Source organism: Mustela erminea, chromosome 15, assembly GCF_009829155.1.
Source record: "Mustela erminea isolate mMusErm1 chromosome 15, mMusErm1.Pri, whole genome shotgun sequence".
Lineage (NCBI taxonomy): Eukaryota > Metazoa > Chordata > Mammalia > Carnivora > Mustelidae > Mustela > Mustela erminea.
This window is the reverse complement of record NC_045628.1, coordinates 34,346,712-34,373,538: the sequence shown is the minus strand read 5'-3', so window position 1 is coordinate 34,373,538 and position 26,827 is coordinate 34,346,712. Positions and strand designations below refer to the sequence as shown.

The 26,827-nt window shown below is 37.2% G+C and overlaps 1 protein-coding gene across 2 annotated transcripts; it reads right to left on the bottom strand.

Moving 5' to 3' along the window:
* Positions 1–498: 498 nt before the first annotated feature.
* On the bottom strand, positions 499–26,827 carry DIS3 (DIS3 homolog, exosome endoribonuclease and 3'-5' exoribonuclease). Of its 2 annotated transcripts, none has more exons than XM_032314443.1 (21): positions 26,293–26,827; positions 25,962–26,029; positions 23,708–23,901; positions 23,056–23,129; positions 17,592–17,759; positions 16,437–16,601; positions 15,169–15,282; positions 14,903–15,040; positions 14,216–14,362; positions 13,545–13,661; positions 13,185–13,286; positions 12,209–12,273; positions 12,037–12,121; positions 9,875–10,002; positions 6,358–6,444; positions 4,421–4,577; positions 2,665–2,879; positions 2,387–2,555; positions 2,096–2,254; positions 1,287–1,409; positions 499–642 (listed from the first exon to the last, which is right to left on the bottom strand). In XM_032314443.1, the coding sequence occupies exons 1-21, from the start codon at positions 26,518–26,520 to the stop codon at positions 559–561; spliced, it is 2,787 nt and encodes a 928-aa protein (XP_032170334.1). In that variant the 5' UTR covers positions 26,521–26,827; the 3' UTR covers positions 499–558. The 2 variants fall into 2 exon arrangements, with proteins under 2 accessions (XP_032170334.1, XP_032170333.1); XM_032314442.1 differs by lacking the exon at positions 25,962–26,029 and adding an exon at positions 25,522–25,679.

The following is a 26,827-nucleotide window of genomic DNA, read 5'->3' as shown; positions in this document are numbered from 1 at the left end:
CATATAAATTAGGTACATTAAAGATGGCAAAGGACTGAATTCCTTGACAAATCTTGATGTCATTGTCTTGAAATCTAAAAACTACTATATCAAACATGGACATCTTTCAAGACTTAGAAAGAACAGATTGTTCCTGACTTCTGAAAATGTTCTATTTTCCTCCACAGGAAAATGATAGGTTTTTTTTCTCTATCAATATTAATCAAATTACTTATATAAAATTAATCTGTTCTTTAGTGAGCAGACGAATGCTCCATTTAAATGATCTTTACAGATCCCTGAGGTTGCTATCTTGTCACTATTTAAGTGATGGATATTCAATTGAATTTTTATGCATAAATAGTTCAGTTCAATCTAGAAATGAAGTAGCAAGCATGATGGGCCAGACACAGTCAACAAACAGTTCAATAAAAATGCAAATTTTTAAAACCATTACAATGTATTTAAAAGTAACAAACTTATCACACACTTCCAAGGTTTAAAAGTGTTCTCTCAAGGTTTTTTTTTTTTTTTTTTTTTTAAGAAAACCAGTCTTTGAAGTTTTTTTGTTGAGGGTAGCTATTTCTCACGTTTCTTCTTCTTTCTCTCTGGTTCATCAATGTCCACGTTTGGAGTATCAGCCGAAATGCTTATTCCTGGTATCTAAAGTAATGCAAAGAGAAAAAATAAGGTGAGAAAAAGCATAAAATAAGGAATAAATCTCATTCTCATCATCTCCTTCCCCACTGACACTTCAAGTTTAAAAGGATGTCTGAGAGAGGGCGAAAGGAGGTTAGTAGAGGTCTTCCACACCAGGTATACATATTTCACACACAAATAGTGGCTCAAAAATGTGAATGACAGACACCATCTCAATGGGGGGAGAACATGTTATGTGGAGAGTGGCTTAAAGAGAACACATCCAGTCTATCCTGGCTGAGCCACAATGGCAGGCAGTATCAGAGGCCTCTGGTGATACTGAACAAGGTTAAGAAGTAGTATCTCAGAGTGATACATACTTTATCCTCATCTTTAAAAGTGCAGATTTTAAAACTCATACAAATGAAAAGGGACCAGGCAGGCGATCTCAAACAGCTCTCTGCCTTTGGCACTGAGGACATTTTGGATCCCATAGCGTAAGGAAATCAGTGAGAAAACAGAATTTGCTACGTTAAGTATCTGGCTCCCACACTGCTTGTAAGATTTCTCTATTCTTGAACAGAAATAACTTAAAATTGTATCATTCTCTTTCACACAATATGTACCTTTTATACCATCACAACATAGACATTGAGGTTCGGTCTTACCTGCGGTTCTACTAGGGACATTCGGATTTTCTGATGCTGAAGATTGGATGAGTCTAGCATGATTTTCACTTTAACTTTATCAAATATATGGAACACTGTATCCTCTATTTTAAGGGAAGGTATCTAAACAAAACACATTTTATAATTTTAAATTGCTATCTTATACTTAACGTTTGTTTTAGTTTTTTACTATTCCCATTAATTTAAAAGTCTACATTTAAAAAATTATTTCCATATTTAATATACATCTAAGTGTGTATTAATATAACAATGCAATATAACAATATAACAATATAACAATATAACATATGACCTATTTATGGGTATACTTCCCCCTTTCAGTAAGATGGTCTGATATATGTGTTAATTAATCTCAGGATTCTCACCCCATTAATTAGCAAATTGTTGGTCTACCAGAGGAGAAGGAACTGTGGGCAAAGTTTGCTGTTTTGTAGTTCTATTAAAGTTAGGGAAGTAGACAGTTTATCAGAAAAGAGACACTGGAAATAAGTCTAAAAAATTCTGAGCTAAAAGCAGCCATGTATTCCTTTACTTTAATGCACCTGTCCAACTGTGCAAAGCATAATTTAAGTTTTCCTTAGGGGGGAAACTACATGGTATAAAACAAATCAAGGACAACATCTGTATGTGGGAAGATATACTGAAATGACAAATTACAAATAGAATAAGCTTATTAGATATATCTGCACATCTACAGGATACAAAAATAATTTTATCCTTTCTAGGTACCATTGAAGAAAAAGAACCCCCTCCAAAAGCCCAAAATTAAAACATTAGAAATACTATACCTCATCATCATAAATAAGCCTTGGCTTTGGTTTGTCCTTTTCTTCAAAAAAGACGGTACCTTCTAAACCATACTTTGGAATTAACACCACAATAGCATTCTTTCTTACAAACAGAATATAGGCTTCTTCACTTACTATTCCTTTGCTTTTGAAAAACAACTGTAAAATAACATACAGCCTTATTAAGGATTATCTTAAAATATTTTTGAAATTAACAAAAAGTATTCTGAAATTAAATTGAAAGTGAACAAAACTTCATCTCCCCTAATATTACTGACAGAAGGCAAATACCTGGGTATGAAAAGCCACTGATGCACGCTGGGCATACTGAGCCATTTTGTGCCGGAAATTGAGATTCTTACATAAATCTGCAAGTTTGTGTTTGTCTGTCAACTCTGGATAAGTACAGTCAGCCCCAATAGCCACAGCCAACAATCGATGGACGATGATGTCTGCATACCTAGAAACATGAAAGAGAAATAACAATCATAGTATGTTAACATTAAAATATCTTTACAATTCAAAATTAACTATTTTCTATCCCCTATAATTTTACAAGGAAAAAATACCTTCTGATGGGTGAAGTAAAATGTGTGTATATCGGCGATGCTAAGCCATAGTGATGAAAATCGTTATCCATTCCAGAGCAGAAGTACACAGCCTGCATCATACAGCGAGTGGCTAAGATCCTTAAGAGAGTGTTGAGATACGGAAAAGTCGGAGAATCCGCCCGGTCCAAAGAGTCAGCCAAAGACTTGGCTGTATCAGTTTTAATTTCCAAATTCTGAGAGTAAAGAAGAGGGGAAGTGCACCCTATTAAACGTTTTAAAATCAGTACCATCATGTCTTCAAAATACAAGTCAAACAGAACATTTATGATGTTTTTGACCAGATAATAAGTATTTATATCTTTTGTCCTTAATCTAGGAGAACCAAAAAGAGCTTGTAAAAAGTCATGATTGTTTTATGCAACATCAAAGCTTAAAAAATTTATGAATACATTTAAAGGTACTGAAGTATCAACATTCTGAAGAAGTTTCAAAGGGGAAAGGGACTGCGGTAGCAATAGCACCGATTCTCAGGGGGCGCCTGGGTGGCTCAGTGGGTTAAGCCTCTGCCTTCAGCCCAGGTCATGACCTTAGGGTCCTGGGATCAAGCTCGGCATTGGGCTCTCTGCTCAGCGGGGAGCCTGCTTCCTCCTCTCTCTCTGCCTGCCTCTCTGCCTACTTGTGATCTCTGTCAAACAAATAAATAAAATCTTTAAAAAAAAAAGCACTATTCTCAAAGCCCAATTTGTGCTTGCCTATTCTTTGGTGGGGTAGGAAAAAAAAACAAATCAAAGCAGATCTGGATTCTTTCTAGTATGCCTGGATTTCTTCTGTAGGTATTCTTTCCCTTCCATTCAAGACAGAAGTAAAGGCCAGAGGCAAATTAACACTGTACTAGTCACTACAGTTCAATATGCTGACACGTCAAAACTAACTGCGGTCTTCTGTCTTGGGAGAGGAGGCAAAAATACTTAGATCCTCCTTCCTTTATCCAGGTCTTAGAAAGAAATAAGATAGTAGGAAAAAATTGCCCAATTTACAGTGTAAGCTTAGAGAAGAAGTTGATTCTGTTCTGATGGATAGGGATAGTAGGCCCACCATAAAGATCTGAAAAATCAAAACCAACATCATTCTGTTAGAAAAATACCCTGAGATCCAACACTACTTCCAGCTGTCTTCTGGACAGGAGAGAAGGGAACCGAACAAGTGATCCAAAGAAACCAATGTAAGCCATAGTCACAGGGTAAAGACAATTTTGCCTAAATGAAGTCGAGGATATGGACCCCCTTCCTATGTTTTTCCTTTTCCTCTGTGTATGCAGTAAATGGATTTCTCTCTTAGGGACATGATACAAAGGGGGCCTAACTGAGTTGAAGATAAGAGAAGAGGGAAAACAATTATTTCTAAGTCTCTGAAGTTAGGCATCTCAGAGGAGGCATGAAATAATATAGGCATAAAGAACACGTATAAAGGCAAAGAGATATGGAAGAGCTTCATATGTTCGGGATATTGCAAATAACTTAGTCTGGAACTTCTGGCTATAGCACACAGTGCTCTTTAAAGACATTAAAGGATTTTATTCAGCAAATGATTTCAGTGTGAGAAAAGATGACTGTATCCAAGTTAGATGGTTTTTTTCCTTAATCAAAAGTACTACTAGACTATTTTTGCATCAAAAAACAACGCAACTTTCATGCAAATGCAAATACAGATTATTTAGTACAATGGACAGATCACAACTCAAATACTGATGATTTTGCAAACTATGTGACCTCACCTTGGATTTAGCTGCCTTAACAAGAATTTCATAATTTGATGGAGGAGGAGCTGGGTGTTTTCGAAGCAAGGCATGTTCTGAAAATTCTTCATGAATTTTTTTTGCAACAGAGATATTGGCCAGTAACATAAATTCTTCCACCATGGAATTTGTTTCCCTGCCAATGGAGAAATCATTAAACAATGAAAAAAGAATCTGAGGCTTTTATATATCACATTTATTCCCAGGCTACCTTTTCCACCACTGAGACAATAGAAGTATTTCCTACGTAAATATCTGTATGCCTGTGTGCACATGCGTATTTTTTATAACCTAACTCTTTCATTTCTCAGGTGCTACCCTGACAGTCTCTTACTCTGCATCTACTGCATGAGTAAATCTCACGCAAGAGACTTTTAAACTGCATTTAAATAACAGAAGCTTTACTCTTATATAAAATCTATACCATAAGCATTTTCTTCACCTTCTTTTACTAAGTCTAAAGAGATTTTTATTTAACTACAAATCCATAAAAATAAAGTTTACTAATATGAATTAAAAGCTATTTAGGTCATATAAATTTGGGCTAAAAATTAAAATTTTCACCAATAAATCACCAAGATGAAGAAATTATATTTGTAATAGCTCTTCTGGGTACTTATTATTGACTGGCATTGCACTATGTTGTTAAATATTGATCTATCTGTATCCATAGATAGAGAGAGATAGGTTAGTCTTGTTTTGCAGATGAGAAAACTAACGATCTGTAATATTCTCTTGCTAAGAGTCGAAGTTAGTAGTATCAAGACCCAAACTCATATAACTGAATTCAAACTCTTAACCAATTTGATATTGCTCTTCATTCTCTATAGTCTGTGTCTATTTAAAACTTAGGTTAGTAAATGATCTGTATTCTGTGTACGTTGTACTATTTTCTTACCCCCAAGTCACTGAATTGGTATCATATTAATCTTTTATTCATGTTTCCATTTTTAACATCTTATAAACTTCTTGACTAGATTCCTAAAGCATATTAATTTTTTAAATATTAGGAAGATCCCCAGTCATACCTTTAAGACAAAAGACAACGTCTTAGAAATGTGTTGTCTTCTTGGTAAGAAGGGGTAATGTTCTACTTTGGCAGAGTTAGATTTGATATTTTCCTCAAAAAACCTCTTCATATTAGGCTCATTGTTCACATTAGCATTAGTTTTAGTTGTACAAAGTTTTCCCAAAAGTATTTTTTAAATTTTATCTCTAATAGTATAAAGCACACACTTCCTAACAAAGAAATGAGTATATTTTCATTTTTAATCTTTGGTCATCTACTAGAAAAGTATAAATGCACATTCATTTCAGAATTACCTTATAGAAGGCATGGAAAAGAGGCCTGATTTAACCAAAAATAATCTTGCTTTCTAAATCTCAACCAAATCAATTACAATGGTACCAACAATAACATCTGAGCACTCTTCATAAAACCCAGTGAGGTAGGTACCATTATCAGCCCTGCTTCATCAACAAACAAAGGCATAAAAAGGTCAGATCACTTGTCTGGAGTTACTGGAAAGGGGATCCAAACCGAGGCAGTCTGGCTTTAAAGCACAAGGTCTAGTACATATTTGTACACCATGCTCTTCTTAATTAAATACTTAAGAAATTAACTAGGGCAATCTCTTACCACAACTATTACTAGTCACATTCCCACACACCACATATCAAAACCAATTTGAATTGGAAATTCTTCTATTATAATACTTACCTTAGTTTTATATAAGAAAAAAAAAAGCAAAATCACATTTACTTCTATCTATCTTAAGTCAAAAAGATCTAGAGAAATCATTATCCTACCAGAAATAGGTATTTGGGGTACAAATAAGTTTTGTTTATTAATACAGATACTAGATATTACATTTAAAATAAAAATCCTCTCTATTGCCCAGGAAAAATTTACATACCTAAGTTCCTTGGTCTGCAGATCTATAGGATCATGAGTTTCACTGTCCATGTGGAATCGAACTTCCGGAGAAGAAAGAGTCAAAGCCCTAAATAAAAATTACAGATGTAAATTTAGTAAAGTGAGCCAATAACATAAAATTCTGGAAGTGATGCTTTTAAATTAGAAAATGATCACAGCAAGTGAGTAATAGTTTTTCTTCTGAAGGCTTTAAGACCATCTGCTAAGCTTTATGCTCTATTTTCATTGACAGCTTCGCCTCTTACGGATCTAAAATGCATTTAAAAAGAGAGGACAACAGAGGCACCTGGGTGTCTCAGCTGGTTAAGCCTCTGTCTTGGGCTCAAGTCACAATCTCTGGCTCCTGAAATTGAGACCTACACCAAGTTCTCTGTTCAGTGCGGGGAGGCTGCTTGTCCCTCTCCTTCTGCCTCTTCCCTCCACTCGTGCTCTCTCTCACAAATAAATTTTAAAATCTTTAAAAAGGAGAGAGAGAGGACAACAGTAACACAACAAAATATGAGTCCTTGTGCTTCTGCAAATCTGCACCCAAACTGAGTCTTCACTAAGCTACATGGGTTTATAATTACTTTTATTTTTTATTTTTTTAAGATTTTGTTCATTCATTTGACAGACAGAGATCACAAGTAGGCAGAGAACCAGGCAGAGAGAGGAGGAAGCAGCCTCCCTGCTGAGCAGAGAGCCCGATGTGGGGCTCAATCCCAGGACTCTGGGATCATGACATGAGCCACTGAACCACCCAGGTACCCCATGTAATTACTTTTATAAATAAAGAAGGTAACTGGCAGTATTTTATTTATTACAGAAAACAATGTATTGGGGTGAGGGACGATGAAAAGGCAAAAGGGAAGCTGCCACACATAGATTAAGTACCATCAGAAGATCCACAGTTCAAAAGTATGCCCACATTCGCTGAGCCAATGTAGAGACTGATAAACTCCTACCCTGATATGTACACACACTGACAGCTGCTGATATGGAGGGCTGCGTACCAGCTAACACACTAGACCAAGGCTTTTACGGAACGGTTCACTTCATGAGGTGGAAAGTTCCCCTGTGAAAAGCAAATTCCAACAAGGCGAGTCTTATGTTTCCTCACACCCTTTTTTTTTTTTTTTAAAGATTTTATCCATTTATTTGACAGATGGCGATCACAAGTGGGCAGAGAAGCAGGCAGAGAGAGAGGAGGAAGCAGGCTCCCCGCTGAGCAGAGAGCCCGATGTGGGGCTTGATCCCAGGACCCTGGGATAATGACCTGAGCCGAAGGCAGAGGTTTTAACCCATTGAGCCACCCAGGCACCCTGTTTCCTCACACCTTGGTGCTATTTTCATCAGTTTAGCTTCAAACCAACTTAAAGAATTTCAGTGAAGTTGGGTAACCCTAAACAATCATGGAGGAGGCAGGAAAGTGGAAGAAAAATGATGAGACAGTACAAGCTAATTCTTCATCTTTTCCCTCAACTCTTCAGCTTTGTTAGAACTACCAAAGGAATACTAGACAGAGAATCTTGACAAATATTCTTTCTTGCCATGCAGTCTTTACAAGACTCTACACTAGACTTAGTCTGTTTATCAATACATCTGACCTAAAAAACAAGGTATAGTAATCACATTTTGATCATTTTTTTCTTCATAAAACACCTGAAATGTTATGTCTACCATGACTTAACACTTATCCTTTAAAAAAGACATAAAATAGGGGCGCCTGGGTGGCTCAGTGGGTTAAACCTCTGCCTTCAGCTCAGGTGACGATCCCAGGATCCTGGGATCAAGCCTCATGTCGGGCTCTCTGCTCAGCATGGAGCCTGCTTCCCCCTCTCTCTGCCTGCCTTTCTGCCTACTTGTGATCTCTCTCTGTCAAATAAATAAAATCTTAAAAGAAAAAAAACATAAAATATAAAACAGAACACAGTCTTTAGGAAGGTAAAAAATACCAAATTTTTACTGATTGTTTTCTCAATTTTCACCTAAGACTAAGAAGACTCAATGACCTGTTTTTACCAGTAGATGACTGTCTGGTTACAAAATTAAAGGTACAGTTTTTGAAGTTAAAAATCATCCTTCCTATACTAAATAGGAGAAGCTAGTTACTAATTCAATTTTCTCTTACTGTAAAACTACCAAAATGAATTTGGGTATTTTATTCATTTATTTTTGCATTTTATTCATTTATTTTTAAAACAAACTTTCTAGGGAAGCATGAGTGGCTCAGTTGGTTCAGCATCTGTTTTTGGCTCAGGTCATGATCTCAGGCTCCCGGGACTGAGTCCCACATGAGGCCTCCTGCTCAGCAGGGAACCTGCTTCTCCCTCTGCCTCTGCTGCTCCCCCTGCTTGTGCTCACTCTTTCTCTACCTCTCTAATAAATAAAATCTTAAAAAAAAAAAAATACAAATAAAACAAACTTTCTAAAAATTATCTTCAAACTTTCTTCTGATGTCTTGCATACTGTAAACCTTTGATGAACATGTGTTGTTTTGTGTCCTTTTAAGTTTCTTTGGGTTTAACATACCCAAATTATCCTTACATAGTTGCAAGTTTTACATTTAGGATCGCATTAAATATTCCAGAAAATTGACCCATGAGTAGAGATAAAGATGGCTCAGTGTAACTACATGGAAGGGCGCTGTCCAGTGGAACTTTCTGCAGCAATGGAAATGTTCTCTGTCTACACTGTCCAATATGGCAGTCACTAGCCTTAAGTGGCTACTAAACACTCGAAATGTGGCTGGTGTGACTCAGGAACTGAATTCTTAATTTTCTTTAATTTAAATAGGCATATCTTATGAAACAGCACAGATCTAGAGTTCATACTCCGCAACAAAAGCACTTTTAGTGACCATCTGTGACCCCTCCCTGGATGGGCGTGGGAACCCAAGCCCAACATCGGAAAGGTTCATGCACTTGCTTTACTCAGACAGTTGATTATGTCTTTTATAAAACAAATTTCTTTTAACTACTTTACTTCAACAAGTCTGGGGACTTGGGATACTCCTTTTTATCTTACACTATTGCAGTTAGGCAAATCCCATGATATAATAGCTGAAAGAGACACATCTGCTACTAGCTATCACATCTTTGGGAAGACTGCTTCTGTGTAACTTCGAATCATTTAAGAAATGAAGGTGTTGGATTAAACAATCTCTAAAATTGCTTCAAACTCTCAAGTGCAAGAAGTTCATCTATTTATTTAAATATGTGAAAACCAATGTTCAGTATGGAAACTCATTTCTAACTGCAATTAGAAACAACTGATAGAAAAGTCTTAAGGAGCTCTTCTTGCCTCTCTCGAAATTATCTCTAAGATCTTCGACTCTTTGGCATAATATATTACAAAGACAGAGCTAAAAGAAAAAGAATGTCTCTACCTGACTTTCTATTCAGCTCATTAAATAATGTCAATTGTCCACGATAAAACACTTTGAAGAGTTCACAGGTTATCTTATTACCAAGATAAATAAATTAAGACACTTCTTAATAAATATTTTTGAAATGTACCCTTTTTCAATTCTTCTTTTTTTCAAAATTTTAGCTAGTTTGTTTAGTCCACGGAGACTAGTGGTAATCTCATCATTCATGGCTGCAGAATCAATTCTCATCTGAGCTTCAGCATATGTAAGGGAAGCCTAAAAGGAAAACCATATGTTAATATAATTCTTATAAAAACTGGTTTCTAGGGCACCTGGGGGGCTCAGTTGGTTAAGTGACCCACTCTTAATTTCGGCTCAGGTCATTATCTTAGGATTGTGAGCTCAAGCCCCACATGGGGCTCCATGCCAGGTGTAGAGCCTGCCTAAGACTCTTTTTCCTTCTCTCTTTGTCCCTCCCTGCCCCCCAACTCTTGCACTCTCTAAAAAAAATTAAAAATCAAAAAATCTTTTTAAAATGTAAAAACAAAACAAACAACCAAAAAAATGGTTTACTATATTTGCATAGTTGTACTACATAAAATTTATTATTTTGGAAAATCTAAAATCAGTAACAAAAGAGATTCCTAGCTATAATATTTATACTGCAGACCTATGGTTTTTGGTTCATTAATTTGTATCTGATAAGTTACATAACATCAAAAAGCTTATGTTAAAACAAAACAAAATGGGGTGCCTGGGCGGCCGAGTCTGTTGAGCATCTAATTCTCGGTGGGCTCAGAGCATGATCTCAGGGTCATGGGATCCAGCTGTGCACTCAGCAGGAAGTCTACTTGGGATTCTCTTTCCATCTCCCTCTGTTTCTCCCCCACACTCACGCTCTCCCTCTAAAAATAAATCATTTAAAACAAAACAAAATGGCAATATTTATTGGTAAATTTGCTTAAACTTTACTTTCATAGTTAACAAAGAAATAGTTCAGTAACACTAAAACAAAGTAAAAAGGAAAGTTATTTTCCAACAATGACCGTAAAGTAAAATCCTCGCCAGATGATCATTACTTCCTTACTCAATGACAAATAAGAATACTATAATAGCCTAAACATCATGTCTTACAGAAAAACCTATGAAATATCCCAAATTAAGTATCTAAAAAAGAGACCAATCACAGTAAAAAAGATCTCAAGTAATTTCCAATTATAATCCAAACATACAAATAATGCTTCTGTTCCTATTTTGCACCTCATGGAAAACTACTATTTTTTTAGCTTATCAAATAAAAAAAAAAGAGAGGCGCCTAGGTGGTGCAGTTGGTTAAGCATCAGGAGTCAGCTCAGGTCATGATCTCTGGGTCATGGGATCAAGCTTCATGTCCAGCTCTAGGCTCAGCACTGACTCTGCTTGAGACTCACTCCCCCTCTCTCTGCCCTCCTCCTTGCTCTCTCTCTCAAATAAATAAATAAATAAATAAATAGCTTAACTAGTTAAAATCAGGAATAGCATAAGAGGCTTAGATGATGCAGGAGGCCAGGTCAGATTCTTAGGAGAGCTAAGTTATCCACTAGGGACTGAGAGTTCCCCTTCCAAAAATGTTTTCTGTTTTATGTTCACTGAATTCTTCTTCATATGACTTGGTTACACTGAACAAATGTGGGAGAAAAATAAACTCATCCTTGTTAAAAATACAAATGAAAGAAGGCTTAAGTCATTCATATATCGCTATACACCACGGTCGGTCCAACACTGCTGTCTTTTCCAAACACTAGTTCATCCGAAATTGCTGAAAGCCAACTAGATGATGCCAAACCTCAGAGAAAGACCAAGGGCAAAGTGAGAACATAAGGGGACCCAGGGAGCTTTCCAAAAGAGAGAAGGATGAGAAGTTAGCCTGGCTCCATGCTGTCTGATGTGAAACCTCAGGCTAGTTCTGCTGAAATCCAACGATAATTTATGACATCATTTCTCTGAAAACTCGTGAATATTACAAGATGGTATACATGCCAACTTTGAAAATACTGACCACCTTATATACTGGAATAATTTCAAATAGTAGTGTTTCTGTATTAGGGCAATAAGTCATCTATTGAGTCTTCTCAAGTATTCAGGCTTTGTGAGTTTCTGAATACAAGGCAACTACATCAAAAATTAAGCAGATAATGGAAAAAACTAGATCCTGCTACGACACTGGGGAAAAATTTAATTTAGTAAACCTGACTTTTTCAAAACCGTCTAGTAACACTGTTAAAACAGTACCAAAGATTTTAAGCATTTTATATTAACCATGAAACCAACCTTTGAATTAATGGCACTTTTGGTAAACCTCACTTTCAAGATTTCAGCATTGTGATTCATTTCCCAAATACACGAAAATGCCAACCTATGGGGGAAAACAGATAGTGTTTGTTAATGGGAATCTGTTAAAATAATAAATACTATGTCCTTATGACAAAACATGCATCAATACCTGTCAACGTTACATCTTAAGGAACATAAATTAGAGCTAAGCAACTCTGGAACCATGTCAATCCTCTGGAACAGAAAAAAAGAGAGTGACAGATTACTTAACTATATCCATACATTTATTTGACATTTCATTCTCAATAGCATTAATTTAATAAGGGAGGAAAGGTGTCTGTGAACAGAACTGGGAAAAGAAGAAACAAATCTATTTCTAGAAAAGTATTTCCACACAACCAACAACACCCAAGAGGAAACCAGACTTCATGTCAGTGGATCTAAGACTAAGTCCCCTCCACAGCCCCCGAGCTGTCCTCCAAGTCTGCAATCTCTGCTCAAGCCTCAACGGCTCTATGACTGGATCTTTCCCCAATGCCTAACACAAACTACATGGTGTTTTAGACATACTGAAAAAGACAGCCACGGTATTTTTACAGAAAAAAGCTACATGGAAGAACTCTGACAATGAATTCATAATAGACTAAGTTTAACTTTCTCTTCTACTGTCACAACTTTTCTCTTTAAGTTTATGGGAGATTCTAAAAGAAGAAATGGTACATCATGACAAAATGGACTCATGACTAAACTTTTGAAGCAACAGAAAATACAGTAGTTATCCAGAGCTAGTAAGTTAAATGCTACACAACAATTTATATCAACCAAATCTACTTGTTAATTGGGCCACTCAATAACCAAACACTCTGCATTATTTTCACTGATTTATTGCCACCTTCTTCTACCTATGTCTTTTGGCTAATTCATGTGCTATTCCAGACTGTGCAAGAATTCAAAAGTTCTCACGGTTTTTACAAACTAACAATGCACACTCACATGATACTTATTCCTCATATTTCACTAAATACTGAGGCTGAAAACACCTTTCTCAGAAAACACCTCAGATGATTTTATTATTAAAAATAAAACAGATGATGAAAAAGTTACAAGCACGTGTCAAAATTCCATTTTAAATATAACCCATTTACCTTTTCACAAAGATAAACAGTTGTTCCCCTTCTGGCTGACTCTTGATCCAAAGCATTTCCTGGCCTAATAAAATGGCTAACATCTGCAATATGAACACCAACCTGAAAAAGATAAAAATGAAAGGATGTCAACATGCTCAATTGGGTAAATGTCCTAACAGAGATCCGAGAAGAAACTGAGCAAAACTGAAAAAGGATGGCCACACTTCCCATTTCAATTTCTGTCACAATGTCCATTAGTCTCTGTACCTGCAACTGACTAGGCATGAATAATTCATGAATTCTAAAATGGGTCAAAAGAAAATAAACTCAAAAACAGAACTACATATTTGAATAAGAATGTCACTACACCAAGAATACCTCCAAATTTCCATTTTCCAGTTCTCTACAATGTAGAGCATCATCTATGTCAGTACATCCTGGAGGGTCCACACTACAAACACACAGATGTCGCAGGTCTTCTCGGTTTTTCATGTCCTAGAAAATGCCACATTGTTAAGAAATAAAAAACTATTTCGGTAGTTTAAATAAAATACAGCTCTTATGAAAATCAACAATTTCTCTCTATATATCTTAAAATAAACTTTGTTTTATTTGTTCATAGTAACCGCACGTTATGATTTGTAAATTGTGGTTTTTTTCACCTTTGAATAATTTGACATAAGCTAGTGTTGGTTCCCCAGAAAAAGTATCTTTCAGTAAAACAAAGGATTTTTGTAAGACCTAACAGTTCTGTAACAAACTTAAATGCAGAGGACAAAAGTGGGGACTATGGTTTCTACTTATTTAATTAATTATTTGTAGACTCCATGCCCAATGTGGAGCCCAGTGAGGAGTCCATGAACTCACATGAACTCACATGAAGGAGGGCATGAACTCCCAAACGGAGATCAAGACCTGAGCTACAGATCCAAGAGTCAGATGCTTAACTGACGGAGCCACCCAGGCGCCCCAGGTTCTACATATTTAAAAACACATACAGAAACCAAGTTAGCTCAGATACAGGAATTTCTACATTGTTTTCAAATTACCTTTTCAGTAATGCTCCAGGGCATCTTTGGAAGAAAGCTAAGAACAGCCTGTGAAAAAGGCTGATGGGGAACGTCGTGCTCAAGCAACAAAACTTCTGTTTCAGTCTCTTTATCTCCAACGTCACCTAAGTTTTTTACAAAATGTCCCTAAAACCGAAAGGTTTTATTAGAAAGGTGAATTCTATAGGTTTTTGTTTGGTGTATGTTATTATGACACTATATTCTTGAACATTTATATATCGCTTCAGTATTTGTAAATGCTTCCAATGCTGCTTCTTAAAAATAAGTCCATAAATCTTAAGTGATTTATGATGGAGACTTCCTGAGGGCTCAGTTCCTACACAGCAAAGTGTTGTCTATTTCCTATGATCTCTCAAATTTAAAATGTTACTTCAAACACAGTAGCTTCAGAACTTATTACAATCTATTTAGGTTTCAAACACTATTTTTGTTAACCACTATCGAAACTTATGTCTTAGGAAACGAGTAAAAATAAACAATTTGCACCGGAATTTCATAAGATTAATTTTCAAATAAGATATACTACTTATTAGGTAATTGTGAAACAGTCCTATATTTCAATATAAATTTTATTTCAAAAACAGATTCTGTTTTTACCAAAAGAAGAAATTTTATACTCAATTCTTAATTTAATATTCTAAAACAAAATAAATCATTCAAGCTTACATTTGGATATCTGGAATTTCTGGGCCAACCATCAATGGCAACAATAATCCTCCTTCCTTCCAATGCAGAAGCCTGTCTGGTTTCTATTCGAATTCTAGGGATTCTCCTATCAGCAGGGGTAAAGAGATGTCTTCTTGACTAAAGAAAATTAGGACAGAAGATTTTATACACAGACAACAAATCTGAGGTTGGGGTATGGGGAGGGCTCTAAGTTCTATTTAACGGCTATCATTTTTTAATTACATAGCAACATGTGCTTTACTTACCTCTTTAATATCAGACTTGGAAAGCATGCCACAGTATGGTCTCCAATTTCTTTTTATTATTCCTACAACTCTACCTGTGGGCTTTAACATTTTTTCATTTGCAGCAGTCTTAAGCTGAGATTTAAAAAGAAAAAGTCTTCAGTTATTCTTCCTTTAAGTATAATGAGACAATTTCTCTTTAAAATCAGAATATGAATATGGATACTAATATTTCCACATAGTTAATTATGACACAGTTACAGAATCTTGATGCTTTCAAAATTCTAGGTCAGAATATGCCAAAGCAAGCCATGGAAATAGTTCCATAGTAATACACTACAGAAACTTATAATCAAAAAACAGAAAAAATATAACTGAATAAATACGTCAGAATTCAACTGTTTAGTTTTAAGATGAGGATTTACACTCACACACACAGACACACGTGTGTGTCTGGGAATTAGTAGACTAGGATTTTAGCAGTAGCTTGCACTTAAATAGCCATGTGGCATTTATTAATTCACTAAAAAGACTTGTATCTTAGAAGTTATTCCTTATCCAAAATAAAAACCCTTATCCAAAATAAAAACCCATATAAAAAGAGTATTTATTAGAAATAGCTGAAAGACTTCATGCTATTTCACGTCAACACTCTCCTATGGCCTAGCCTCTGTAAGGATGATATGATAGTAAGACTCCAGAGCACTGAACAGAATTCTTATAAAAAGGAGAACTACTAATGTCTGAATTCCAACTATTTGTGTTATTCTCATAATCCTAAAATACAGAAATAAATGGGTCATATCAGACAGACTTTAGATTATAAGAAATAACTGAAAGGATAATAAATATGGTGGAAGAGAAGGAATTAAACAGACTTTTATGTAAGGGCCTCAAAGTATATCTATTATGCTGATGGGATTTTAGCATTACATAAAAACAATGCAGAAAATTTCCAATTTGTATTTACTTAAACCTCACTAATTCAGACAGACCTAATTCAGACAGATCATGTACCTGAACATCAGAATTCGAGTTTCATACTCAAGTTCCAGTCTTTTTATATTTAAACCTGTTTATTGAGCAAAATAAGATAATTCAAAAGAAAACTATTTAGATATTTAAGAGGGAAAATAATCAACTATGTATGAAATATATTAAACCCACAACTATAGTCTTATTCAGTAAACCTGAAAGCAGTGAAATTTGTTTAATTTTCTCTGAAGCCAAAACATTAATGAATTCTACAAAGCTACACAGACAAAAGATAAACCTGCTTGGTTTCATACAATGCGTTCTCTTTCCTCTTCTTTTTCCACATCATCTTCATTTTGACCTTCATCGTGTAAAACCACAGAAGATGGGGCCACCCACTGATTCTTGGGAAGAAGTTCTACAGCAACAATATCTTCATGAACAGCTCGATTTAAATTCTTAAGTCCCTGTAAGATTATCTGGGTACAACAGCAAACAGCAGGTGCTCAGATATTTTTAATGGTAATATAATAATGGGAAGGCTCCTAACAGAAGGAAAGCTATACTGAGAGTTTCTATGTATCTCTAGTTATCTTTTATATTTTTTCTTCTTCTCTAGTGTCCCGCCCTTTAATTTCTCAATAGCAAGTAGAGAAAACAAATTAGAAAATACGGGTTGTATACATGGCTCCACCACAACTCTTACATTAGCATCAAAAGACCTTGGGAAAACTTCTCTCTAAATCTCAGGATCCTGGGGCGCCTGGGTGGCTCAGTGAGTTAAGCCTCTGCCTTCGTCTCAGGCCATCTCAGGGTCCTGGGATCGAGCCCCGCCTCAGGCTCTCTGCTCAGCAGGGAGCCTGCTCCCTACCATCTCTGTCTGCCTCTCTGCCCACTTGTGATCTCTCTCTCTGTCAAATAAATAAATAAAATCTTTTAAAAAAAGTGGGAAAAGCTTTAAAAAAAAATAAAATAAAAAATAAATCTCAGGGTCCTGATTGGGTAGAATGAAAAAAAGAGTACCCGCTTTCACAGGCTGAAGATTAAATGAAATGCAGCATTCAAAGCAGTCAGAAGAGTATCTGGCAAACAGTGAGCACCCAAAAATGATTCCTATTTGCTAAAGTGTGTGAAGCCCTCTGGAGCATTTGTATGTTATGTAAACAGCATTTTTCATAACTAGGCATAATACAGAAAATAGAAGCATCCTATTATTTTTTTAATTGTTTGAGATTTTTATTCTCTTAAAAGTGGGGTAAATAAAAAGTTCTCTTCTTCCATCAGCAACTCTCAAAGAAAGTGAGTCATTCTATTATCTATGACCTCTCACATAACTGCCTTTAAGCTGGGGTAGAGTAAGTTCAAATTCTCCTACAAAATTTTAAATACTCGTGAAAGAAAATTATGAAAAGAAAATCCAGAAGAGAAAGTGTTTTACTGTACATGGAATTTATGTACACAAAACTTACCTCTTTATCGTCTTCTGTGTCTCCATGAACCCATACTGTAGCTTCTAAGTAATTTTCCCTGCTTGCTCTAAATGTTCCTTGAAGGTATGTCCCAGATTTTATGCCTTGCTGTAGCTTACTTAAAGGAAGATGCTCTGAAAATATTATTCTTCCACTTTCTATTTCATTCTGTGAAATGAGCAAACCACAAAATGTCATTAGTATGTAAATCTTCCATACACTCAATAAACAACTGTGATTATCTCTATCAGGTATTAAAAAAAACAAAAACAAAAAACAAAAAACAAAAAAAATCCATGGGACATCTGGAGTAACTGTTCAACTCTTGATTTCGGCCATGATCTTGGAGTCGTGGGATGGAGCTCCACATTGGGCTTTACACTCAGTGGGGAATCTGCTTGAGATTCTCTCTCCCTCTCCCTCTGTCCCTTCCCACCCCTGCGCACAAACATGCTCTCTCTCAAAAAAACAAAACAAGGGTGCCTGGGTGGCTCAGTGAGTTAAAGCCTCTGCCTTTGGCTCAGGTCATGATCCCAGAGTTCTGGGATCGAGTCCCACATCAGGCTCTCTGCTCAGCAGGGAGTCTGCTTCTCTGTCTCTCTCTGCCTGCCTCTCTGCCTACTTGTGATCTCTGTCTGTCAAATAAATAAAGGAAATCTTTAAAAAACAAAAGAAAACAAAACAAAACAAAAAACCCAAAAGACAAATACCGTATGATTATACTCATATGGAATTTAAGAAACAAAACAGATGAATATGGGGAAGGAAAGGAAAAATAAAGAAACTCTTCACTACAGGAAACACTGAAGGGGAGATGGGTCAGGGCATGCAGTAATTGGGTGATGGGCATTAAGGAGGGCACTTGAAGTAATGAGCACTGGGGGTTATACGCAACTGACGAAACACTAAATTCTACCTCTGAAACTAACAATATAGTATATGCTAATGAAATTGAATTTGAATTTAAAAAATTTTTAAAGACCATCCAAGTTATGATATATACAACTCTATGAGTTTGAGAATATGGCACAGTAAGAAAAAGCACTTTCTATTCTTAGGGCAACTTACACAAATATTTCAATTTCATTACATTTCAGCATTTAGCCATAGATATGTCCCTAATAAACTCTGCACACCCCCCTCTTCCCACCCTGGGCCTTTCATAATGAAGGTGTGTAGTTAAGGAGGTCAGGTGAGCAGGTGGGTAGGTAAGTGAAGGGTATTTTGGAATTTCAATTCCATGGAAAGAGTGTAGCTACTAAAGTACAAGAAAATCTATTTTCATTTTGGATATATTACACACTTCAGAGTATGAGATAGAAGTAGGAAAGGAATTGTTTTAGGTCTACCACAGGTCTTAGAGACCTCAACATCCAAAATCCTTACTGCTTGGCTCCTTTAATTGCCTTTTTCATTTCCCACAACCTTCCACAGAGATTAGTCCTTTTTTTCCTTAACTCTCCCATTTCCCTGTCCCTGCCTCCCTCTCAGATGAGTGACCGCAGTCTCCATACTGAGATGCAAAAGCAGTCACTGGAGACCTGCTTCATCTTCCTGACCCTGAATCTGCCCTCCTCCCCGCATCTGTATCAAAACCTCAGCCTGGGGCACCTAGATGGCTCATTGGGTTAAGCCTCTGCCTTTGGCTCAGGTCATGATCTCAGGATGCTGGGATCAAGCCCCACATCGGGCTCTCTGCTCAGCAGGGAGCCTGCCTCCCCCATCTCTGCCTGCCTCTCTGCCTATTTGTGATCTCTGTCTGTCAAATAAATAAATAAAATCTTAAAAAAAAATAAATAAAAAAACAAAAACACCTCAGCCTTCTGCTGAGCTCTCATGCAACAACGAAGACAATGTTTCTGCTCTTTCCAGTGGGCACTACCTACCATCTCTTCTCCTCCAATCAAGAACTTGTCCTATAATGATCTCCTCTCTCCAGATACAAACTTCCTACTTCCCCTTACTACAACATTCACACCATCATATAAATTTGCAATAACATGACCTATTAAAAGAAATAAATACAGTTAATTAACTTTGGGTCTCCTGGCTGATCCTCTGTTCTGCTTCACACCAACAGGCCACAAAAATAATATCTGTAATTGCTATGTGTCTACACACAGCACTACGCACTCTCTCAGGAATAGCTGTAAGCAAGTTTCATTGTCAGTCACCAAAGCCACTGTCGATGAAGTCGCTAATATTATCTCCGCTATTTCAGTGCTCCATTCTCTGTCTTATCAGGATTTTTTTTAATGACCTTTCCTTCCCTGAGACACTTTTGCATCCAAATCATCATCCCGTGGGTTTCTGTCCTACTTCACCGCAGCCCCTCCTTATGTTCCTCTGCCCATATTCCTTTTCCCGATCTCTAACTACTGGAGTATCCCAAGAGTGGTTATAGGCCCTTTTCTTTACCTACCACGGTTTCTTTACCTTACGACGTTTACTCGTGTCATTTTCTCCCACTTAAAACAACAAAACCTCTTGATCCATTCTTGCTTTCTGACAAACACCTCATTTCTCTCCTTTCCCACCACAGCCTCGGGAAATGTTACCATACTATACTTTTTCTCTTCCTATTTTTCACCCATTCTATTCAGATTTCTGCCTCCCTACCATCAAAACTACTCTGGATAGTACCCACCCCCTGCAAATGTCATAATGCTAAATCCAACGATCAGTTCTCATTACTCTGACTTAGCAACATTTGACCCGGATGATCGGCCCTTCCTCCCTGAAACATTTTCTGTACTTGGCTTCCAAGAACTTTACACCTGCTTTTCCTTTTACATTTCATTTGCCGGTTCCCCTCATGTTTCTGACATCTACTGGAGTATCCATGGGCTGAGCCCTTGGACCTTTACTCTTTTCTATCTATATTCAATTCCCTAAATCAGGGCTAGGCAAACTAAAGTCCATGCACCAAGTTCAACATGCTGCCTGTATTTGGAAAATTAAGTTTTATGTTCCATGCTCTTTCATTTATCTATTGTTGATGGTTGTTTTCATGCTACAACAGCAGAGGCGAGTACTTGTGTTAAGACTATAAAGCCTGCAGGGCCGCCTGGGTGGCTCAGTGGGTTATAGCCTCTGCCTTCGGCTCAGGTCATGATCCCAGGGTCCTAGGATCGGGCCTCCGCATCGGGCTCTCCGCTCAGCAGGGAGCCTGCTTCCTCCTCTCTCTCTGCCTGTCTCTCTGCCTACTTGTGATCTCTCTCTGTCAAATAAATAAATAAAATCTTAAAAAAAAAAAAAAAGACCATAAAGCCTGCACAACTTAAAAAAAAAAAAAATTACACTCTGATTCGTCACAAAGTTTGTTTAGGAGAAAATATTTGCAAATCATTTATCTGATAAGGAACTTGAATCCAGAATATAAAAAGAACTCTCATAACTCAATAATAAAAAGACAACCCAACTAGAAACCAGTCAAAGGATCTGAAAAGACATATGCACACATACGCACGTTACAATATACAGGTATATATTACATATAATATACACGTGGCCAATAAGCTCATGAAAAAAAGCTCAACACCATTAGCCGTTAGGGAAATGCAAATCACATCAAAACCACACTGAGGTATCACCTGACACTCATTAAAATGGTTACAATGAAAAAGACAGACAGCATGTACTAGTGAGAAACTGGGACCCTCATACATTGCTGGAAGGAATGTAAACTCCTGCACACACTTCGGGAAATAGTCTGGCAGTTCCTTAAAAAGTTAAATATAAAATTACCATATGATGGAGCAAGTCCTCTCACACATGACTAAGCATGTACCAAAGAAAAATGAAAGCAGTCAAAAAGACCACATATTACATGATCACATTTATATGAAACATGCAGAATAGGCAAGTTTACGAAGACAGAAAGATCAGTAGTTGCTTAGGGCTAAAGCAAGAGCATTGCAGGGACAGACTGGGATTGAGTGGTAATGGATATGGGTTTATTTTGAAAGGGAAGAAAATGTTCTAAAATTAGATTTGGTGATGACTGCATAATCCTGTGACTATACAAAAAACTGTATATTTTAAATGGCTCGGTTGTATGATATGTAAATTATACCTCAATAAAACTTAAAAAAAAAAAAGTCTATCAATCCCTGCCTCACATATTCTCATTTGGTCTTACGGCTTTACATACCACCTATATGTTAATGAGATCCAAATTCTTATCTCTAGTATACCTACATCTCTAGTCCTAAGCTCCCTCAGGAGCTACAGATTTGCATATCCAACTAACTGCTCATACCACAAAGCCACTGAGAGCTTTAACAGTTATCTCAAACTTAAATGTCTAAAATCATACTTGTGATTTCCACTCAGTCCTGCTCCCTGTCTTCATCCCGTGTAAATGAAGGGATACCACTCACATGGTCACTCAGGCAAGACATCGAAGGTCATCCATACTCCTCACAGCCCCTTCCAATCTATCACCATGCCTTAAAACATTGACACCCCCATGTCTGATTACTTCCGACTACCTTAACTGGTCCTACCATGGTCTGGTCCATTTTTCTGTCTTGTCTCCCATGGAGTTCTAAAATATCTTCCTAACTGGAGGACCCTGCTTCTAATCTATTCTCTTAGAGCAGCCAGATGGATATTATTGTCTTCCCACTCAACATCAACATTTCATTTGATCCTCATAACAATGCTATGAAGTCAATATTGTTAAATACATTTCACATGTAGGGAACAAATGCCCAAGGTTTATAGACTCACTTAGCAAGCCCTCTCTTCTCTACTACTGCATGGATCCCTTTACTCCTCCTTCTGCCTCTATCTCTGCCCTTGATAAAATGCATCAACTCACAAACTGACATAAAAGTGGTCTTTCAAATAAACATTTCTCATCATGCTCCCTCATTCCTCCCAGGCCCACTCTCATCCACCCTTTATTTCTTGTAGCGTGCCATTATAAGGTATGGAGCCCAGAATCCTACCTGCTACCTTCTCTTCATAGCATGCCTTTGGAATAAGATTAAAAATTACTGACCAACAGAGTAAATTCTAGATCTTCGTTAGCTGGCCCCTACCCTTCCTGCTCTACCTTTTATGACTCCCTCCTTTCTTCCTTCAGGATTAATGCTACAGCTTTATGCTATCTCCAATGCCCACCAAGACTTTTTTTGTCAAATACTTACACCTTATTCACAAACCAGCCACAGATTCCTTTATTCAGTCATCAAACAAATGGTGCCACCATGTGGCAGGCCCAACTCAGGCTGCTGAGGGTCTCTGAGTGAACACTTATTTTAGTCAAGTCTTTTAGGAATGGCATTTTGATAAGCCTATTACAGCCACTCTTGTTGCTTATAACCCAAGTCCTATTCAATTCCAGCTTACCTACCAATATTCCAATTTTTAAATTGTATTAACTATAAATAAGATCCCAATGCAGCAAGTTAATATTTTCAAGTTTCAAAAACAAAATAAAACAATTCAAACATACCCCTTCTTCAGACAAACAAGCAAGACGATCTATGAGCTCCGGGTTAGCAGTCAGGCTCTTTACATACTCTTCACCTGAAAAATAAGTTTTGTTCTTGATAAAGTTAAGTGTTTTCTTTTCTTTTTTCTTTTTTTTAAACCTGCATTTGTTGATATGGTCATATCAATGCAGAAGTATTGAAATTTAAAAATATTTTAAAAAAAAAGCAGAAGTATTGGATCAAGCATATCTATGAGTTGTTTTTTTTTAAAGATTTATTTGTTTAAGAGAGAGAGAGAGAGCACGCGAGCATGAGAATAAGCAGGGGAAGCAAGCAGGCAGAAGGAGAAGCAGACTCCCCACTCAGCAAGGAGCCCAATATAGGACTCAATCCCAGGACCTAGGATCATGACCTGACCTGAAGGCAGACACTTAACTGTCTGAGCCACCCAGGCTTCCCTCTATGAGTTTTTATTCCTCAGCCGATTTCAAAGGGTGATGAGGAAATTAAGAGCCATTGGGCACCACTTGGCTGAGAAATGCTAACATCAGATGGAATTACATAGGAATATGAAACTGTTAAATGTTCAAGTAAACATCTGATCAAGGACCTGATGGTAGTTCCTATTTGGAAATGCTTATAAAAATTAACAGCTTCTACATTTAGACTTACAGGTGAAAGCTGGTATTCCTTCTTCTATGGCTTTTTCTTTGTTTTTCTTGTCATTTGTTATAAAGATAACTTGTAGATGATTTTCTGCTGATATTTTCTTCAAATGTTCATTGTACCATTTTGCTGCTACTCGAATGGCTCTATCATTCCTGTCATTAGCATTTTCTCCCTGTTCTTGTTCTACATAAGTTTCTCTAAATATTGAAAAGAAAGTAATATGTAAAAAATCAATAGAAATAAGAATATATAAAAAGTCTTAGAACATAAATGCTTAATAACCACTGAACTATAATAAAGCTTCACAGATCTGATAAATTTTATTTGAACCGTAGATTAAGGTTAATTCCCAAAAGCTACAAATAGGATGATGCTTAATGATATGATTCTATAGTCATTAAATACACAATACATGTAAATCATGAGTGGTAAATGCTCAATAAATGGCAGAACTTATTTCGAGACTGAAAGACCAAAAACAAATAATGACTGCATATTCCTTCATAGTCTATCCACACTAAAGTCCTGAATATGTCAGCATACTTTACTTTCTTAAATCTATTTTTCCATAGCCAAATTTAAGTAAAATAACAGAATTCAGTACAAAAACTCTCAACACTTAAGAGATTCAACTTTAGAATCCTAAACTTATTAGAAGATTTTGAACAGCTTCATTCCTCGCCATGAAATGCCCCTGCTAAAGCTTTAAGCTTATCAGTCAGACACTTATCATTAAATTGTGAGTTAGTTGTGGCGTGACTTGAGTAATACAATCTGGGAGGAGATGTGCCCAAGTGTCCTTCAATACCAGTATTGATAAGCTCTATTCACTGCACTTAAGCAGAAAAATTGCTAACCTCTCATTAAGAATCTGATGGTAAGGCTCCACAAAAACTTGCGTCTTCCTGCACTGAAAAACAACTTTCTACTTCTGAATTTCATGAAGGTAAAGAAAAGATGACATGACCAATGATTTTTCTAAGAATAATATTTAAATTGGGGCTACAGAAATAATGAGAAAATCGAAAAATTAAATATTTTTAAATACGCATATTTCAATGAAATTTCATTACCAGAATTCTACTGTCTAATCCACTGATGGTGATTTGCTGCCCAGGTACATTTGACAATGACTGGAGACATTTTGGGTTGTTACAACTCTGTGGAAAGGGGAAGATGGGGTTGCTACGGGCATGTAGTGAGTAGAGAACCACAAGATGCTGCTAAACATCCTATGACATATAAGACAGTACATCATATGACGTATTTGTTGCCCACAACAAACAACTATTCAATCCAAAATGTCAACAGTACCAAAGTTGAGAAACCGTAATTTAATAAAAGTATATAGAACTCGTCACAGATCATTTACGTAACATAAGAAATAGCACTATATTTTCTAAGAACACACGTTATGTTCAAAGGGCACCAATCTGAAACACAACAAAGAAGTGTTTCTTAACCCTATCTTCTTCAACGTGATCAGTTAAAAAGTATTAGTTTAACTTTTGAAAGCCCATTAATAATAAATCTGCTTTACAGTTTTAAACCTCTCTTTTGTAAACTCTTACATTTTATCAATTTGTCGGTTATCAAATAATACGGTATTCCAGGAACCTAGGGAAATCTCACCTACCAAGCTTTTACTGCTTAACTCATGCTGAAACCAATTCAAAATGAAAACTTTTTTTTTTTTTTTTTTTCAAAATGAAAACATTTTGACATCTTCTGACAATGTCACAATTACTGCCAGGAACCCTTCCCCCAATTTAGCTAATTCTATGGTTTCTTGGTAATTAACATAATCTTCCCCCTACCTATGGTGCTCATTAGTGAACGTATAGAAATGCTTCTCCTGGTTATTAGTCACATCTCTGATTCGCTTATATACCGGAGCACTCCGATTTCGCACTTCCTGCAGAACTGTTTGTAGTACAATCACATTCCTGATGGCAGGGTCCTCAAGAACATCGATCTTAAAAAATAATAATAAAATAAAATAAGGAAAGAAAACTTAAGTTTTCCCATATTCACTGATAAACTGTCTCTGCCAAACATAAAACCCTGCCCATTTTTTTTTTTTTTAAATCAAAGCAGCACGTATACATTAAACTAAGGCGCTCTTATGCTACAGAACACGTTTCAGGTCTATTAGAGAATATTACATATAAACAGACTAGTTACATAACTTCGTAGAATTAAGCCCACTTATAATGAAGTATGTTGGCCCACAAAGTTTTCATTCGTAGGCACTTACAAGCTGCCTGGGAGTCGCAGGCTGGAGGCCACAGAAGCCCAGGTCCCCGGCCTCCAGACACTTAAAATCTAAGGCAGAAGAGACACCAGGAGTTAGAAAATTAATCTAAATTTCTTATGACTCCAATAACTCAAAAAAAAAAAATTTTTTTTTTTCCAAAGAAAATAAATTCGGCCTGGGAGACAGGAGGCAAGGGTCCCGAGATGGGGTCTGCCTCTCCCTAAGTACGTCCAAGACTCTCCTCCTTGGGCCTCAGTTTTCCTAGTCTGTCACACCTCCCCTTCTCCTGGTAACGCCGAGACCACCACAGACAGCCCGTCGGCCGACTCACCTGGTGCAGTAGCACGTTGGTGTCCGGAAGCAAGTAGTGTGGTCGGGGGCACAGGCTGCTCGCCGGATCCAGGGGCTGCGGCTCGAGGACTGGCCCCTCATGAGCACCGTCGCACGCCGCGCACCCGGGCGCGCCGCAGCCAATGTCGTCCCGCAGGTAATGCTCGCGCACGATCTTCATCACGCCGCCCGCCCGCGTCTTTTTTAAGAAAGTCTTGGACTTGAGCATCTTGCTTGTAGCTCGGAATCCTGACCCCGACGGCGCTCTTCCGGTGAAAAGTGCCAAGTAGAAGCCCTGCGGTACAACTATACTTTAACCCGAAGTTCAGCCCTTCCCGCTCCAGGGTATTAATAAATAGCTCTCGCGGGAAAACGTCGAGGCTGACGTTTGTTGGCTCTCTGAGGTCTCCGAGAATTGGGCGAAAAGGAGGAGGATGGGCGGAGCCCGGAGCTATTTCCAACAGGACCAGGGCGGGGCTGGCCTCTGGACTACAACTTCCAGCATGCACTGCTTCCCGCGTTGGGGTGGATCCAGG

Coding starts and splice junctions, on each gene's coding strand:
- DIS3 (XM_032314442.1), bottom strand. CDS start 26,520: ATGCTCAAGTCCAAGACTTTCTTAAAAAAGACGCGGGCGGGCGGCGTG. Junction 12,122..12,208: donor TTAAGATGTAACGTTGACAG/GTATTGATGCAT, acceptor TTTCCCCCATAG/GTTGGCATTTTCGTGTATTT. Junction 6,445..9,874: donor AAAAGAAGAATTGAAAAAGG/GTACATTTCAAA, acceptor ATTTTTATTTAG/GGCTTTGACTCTTTCTTCTC.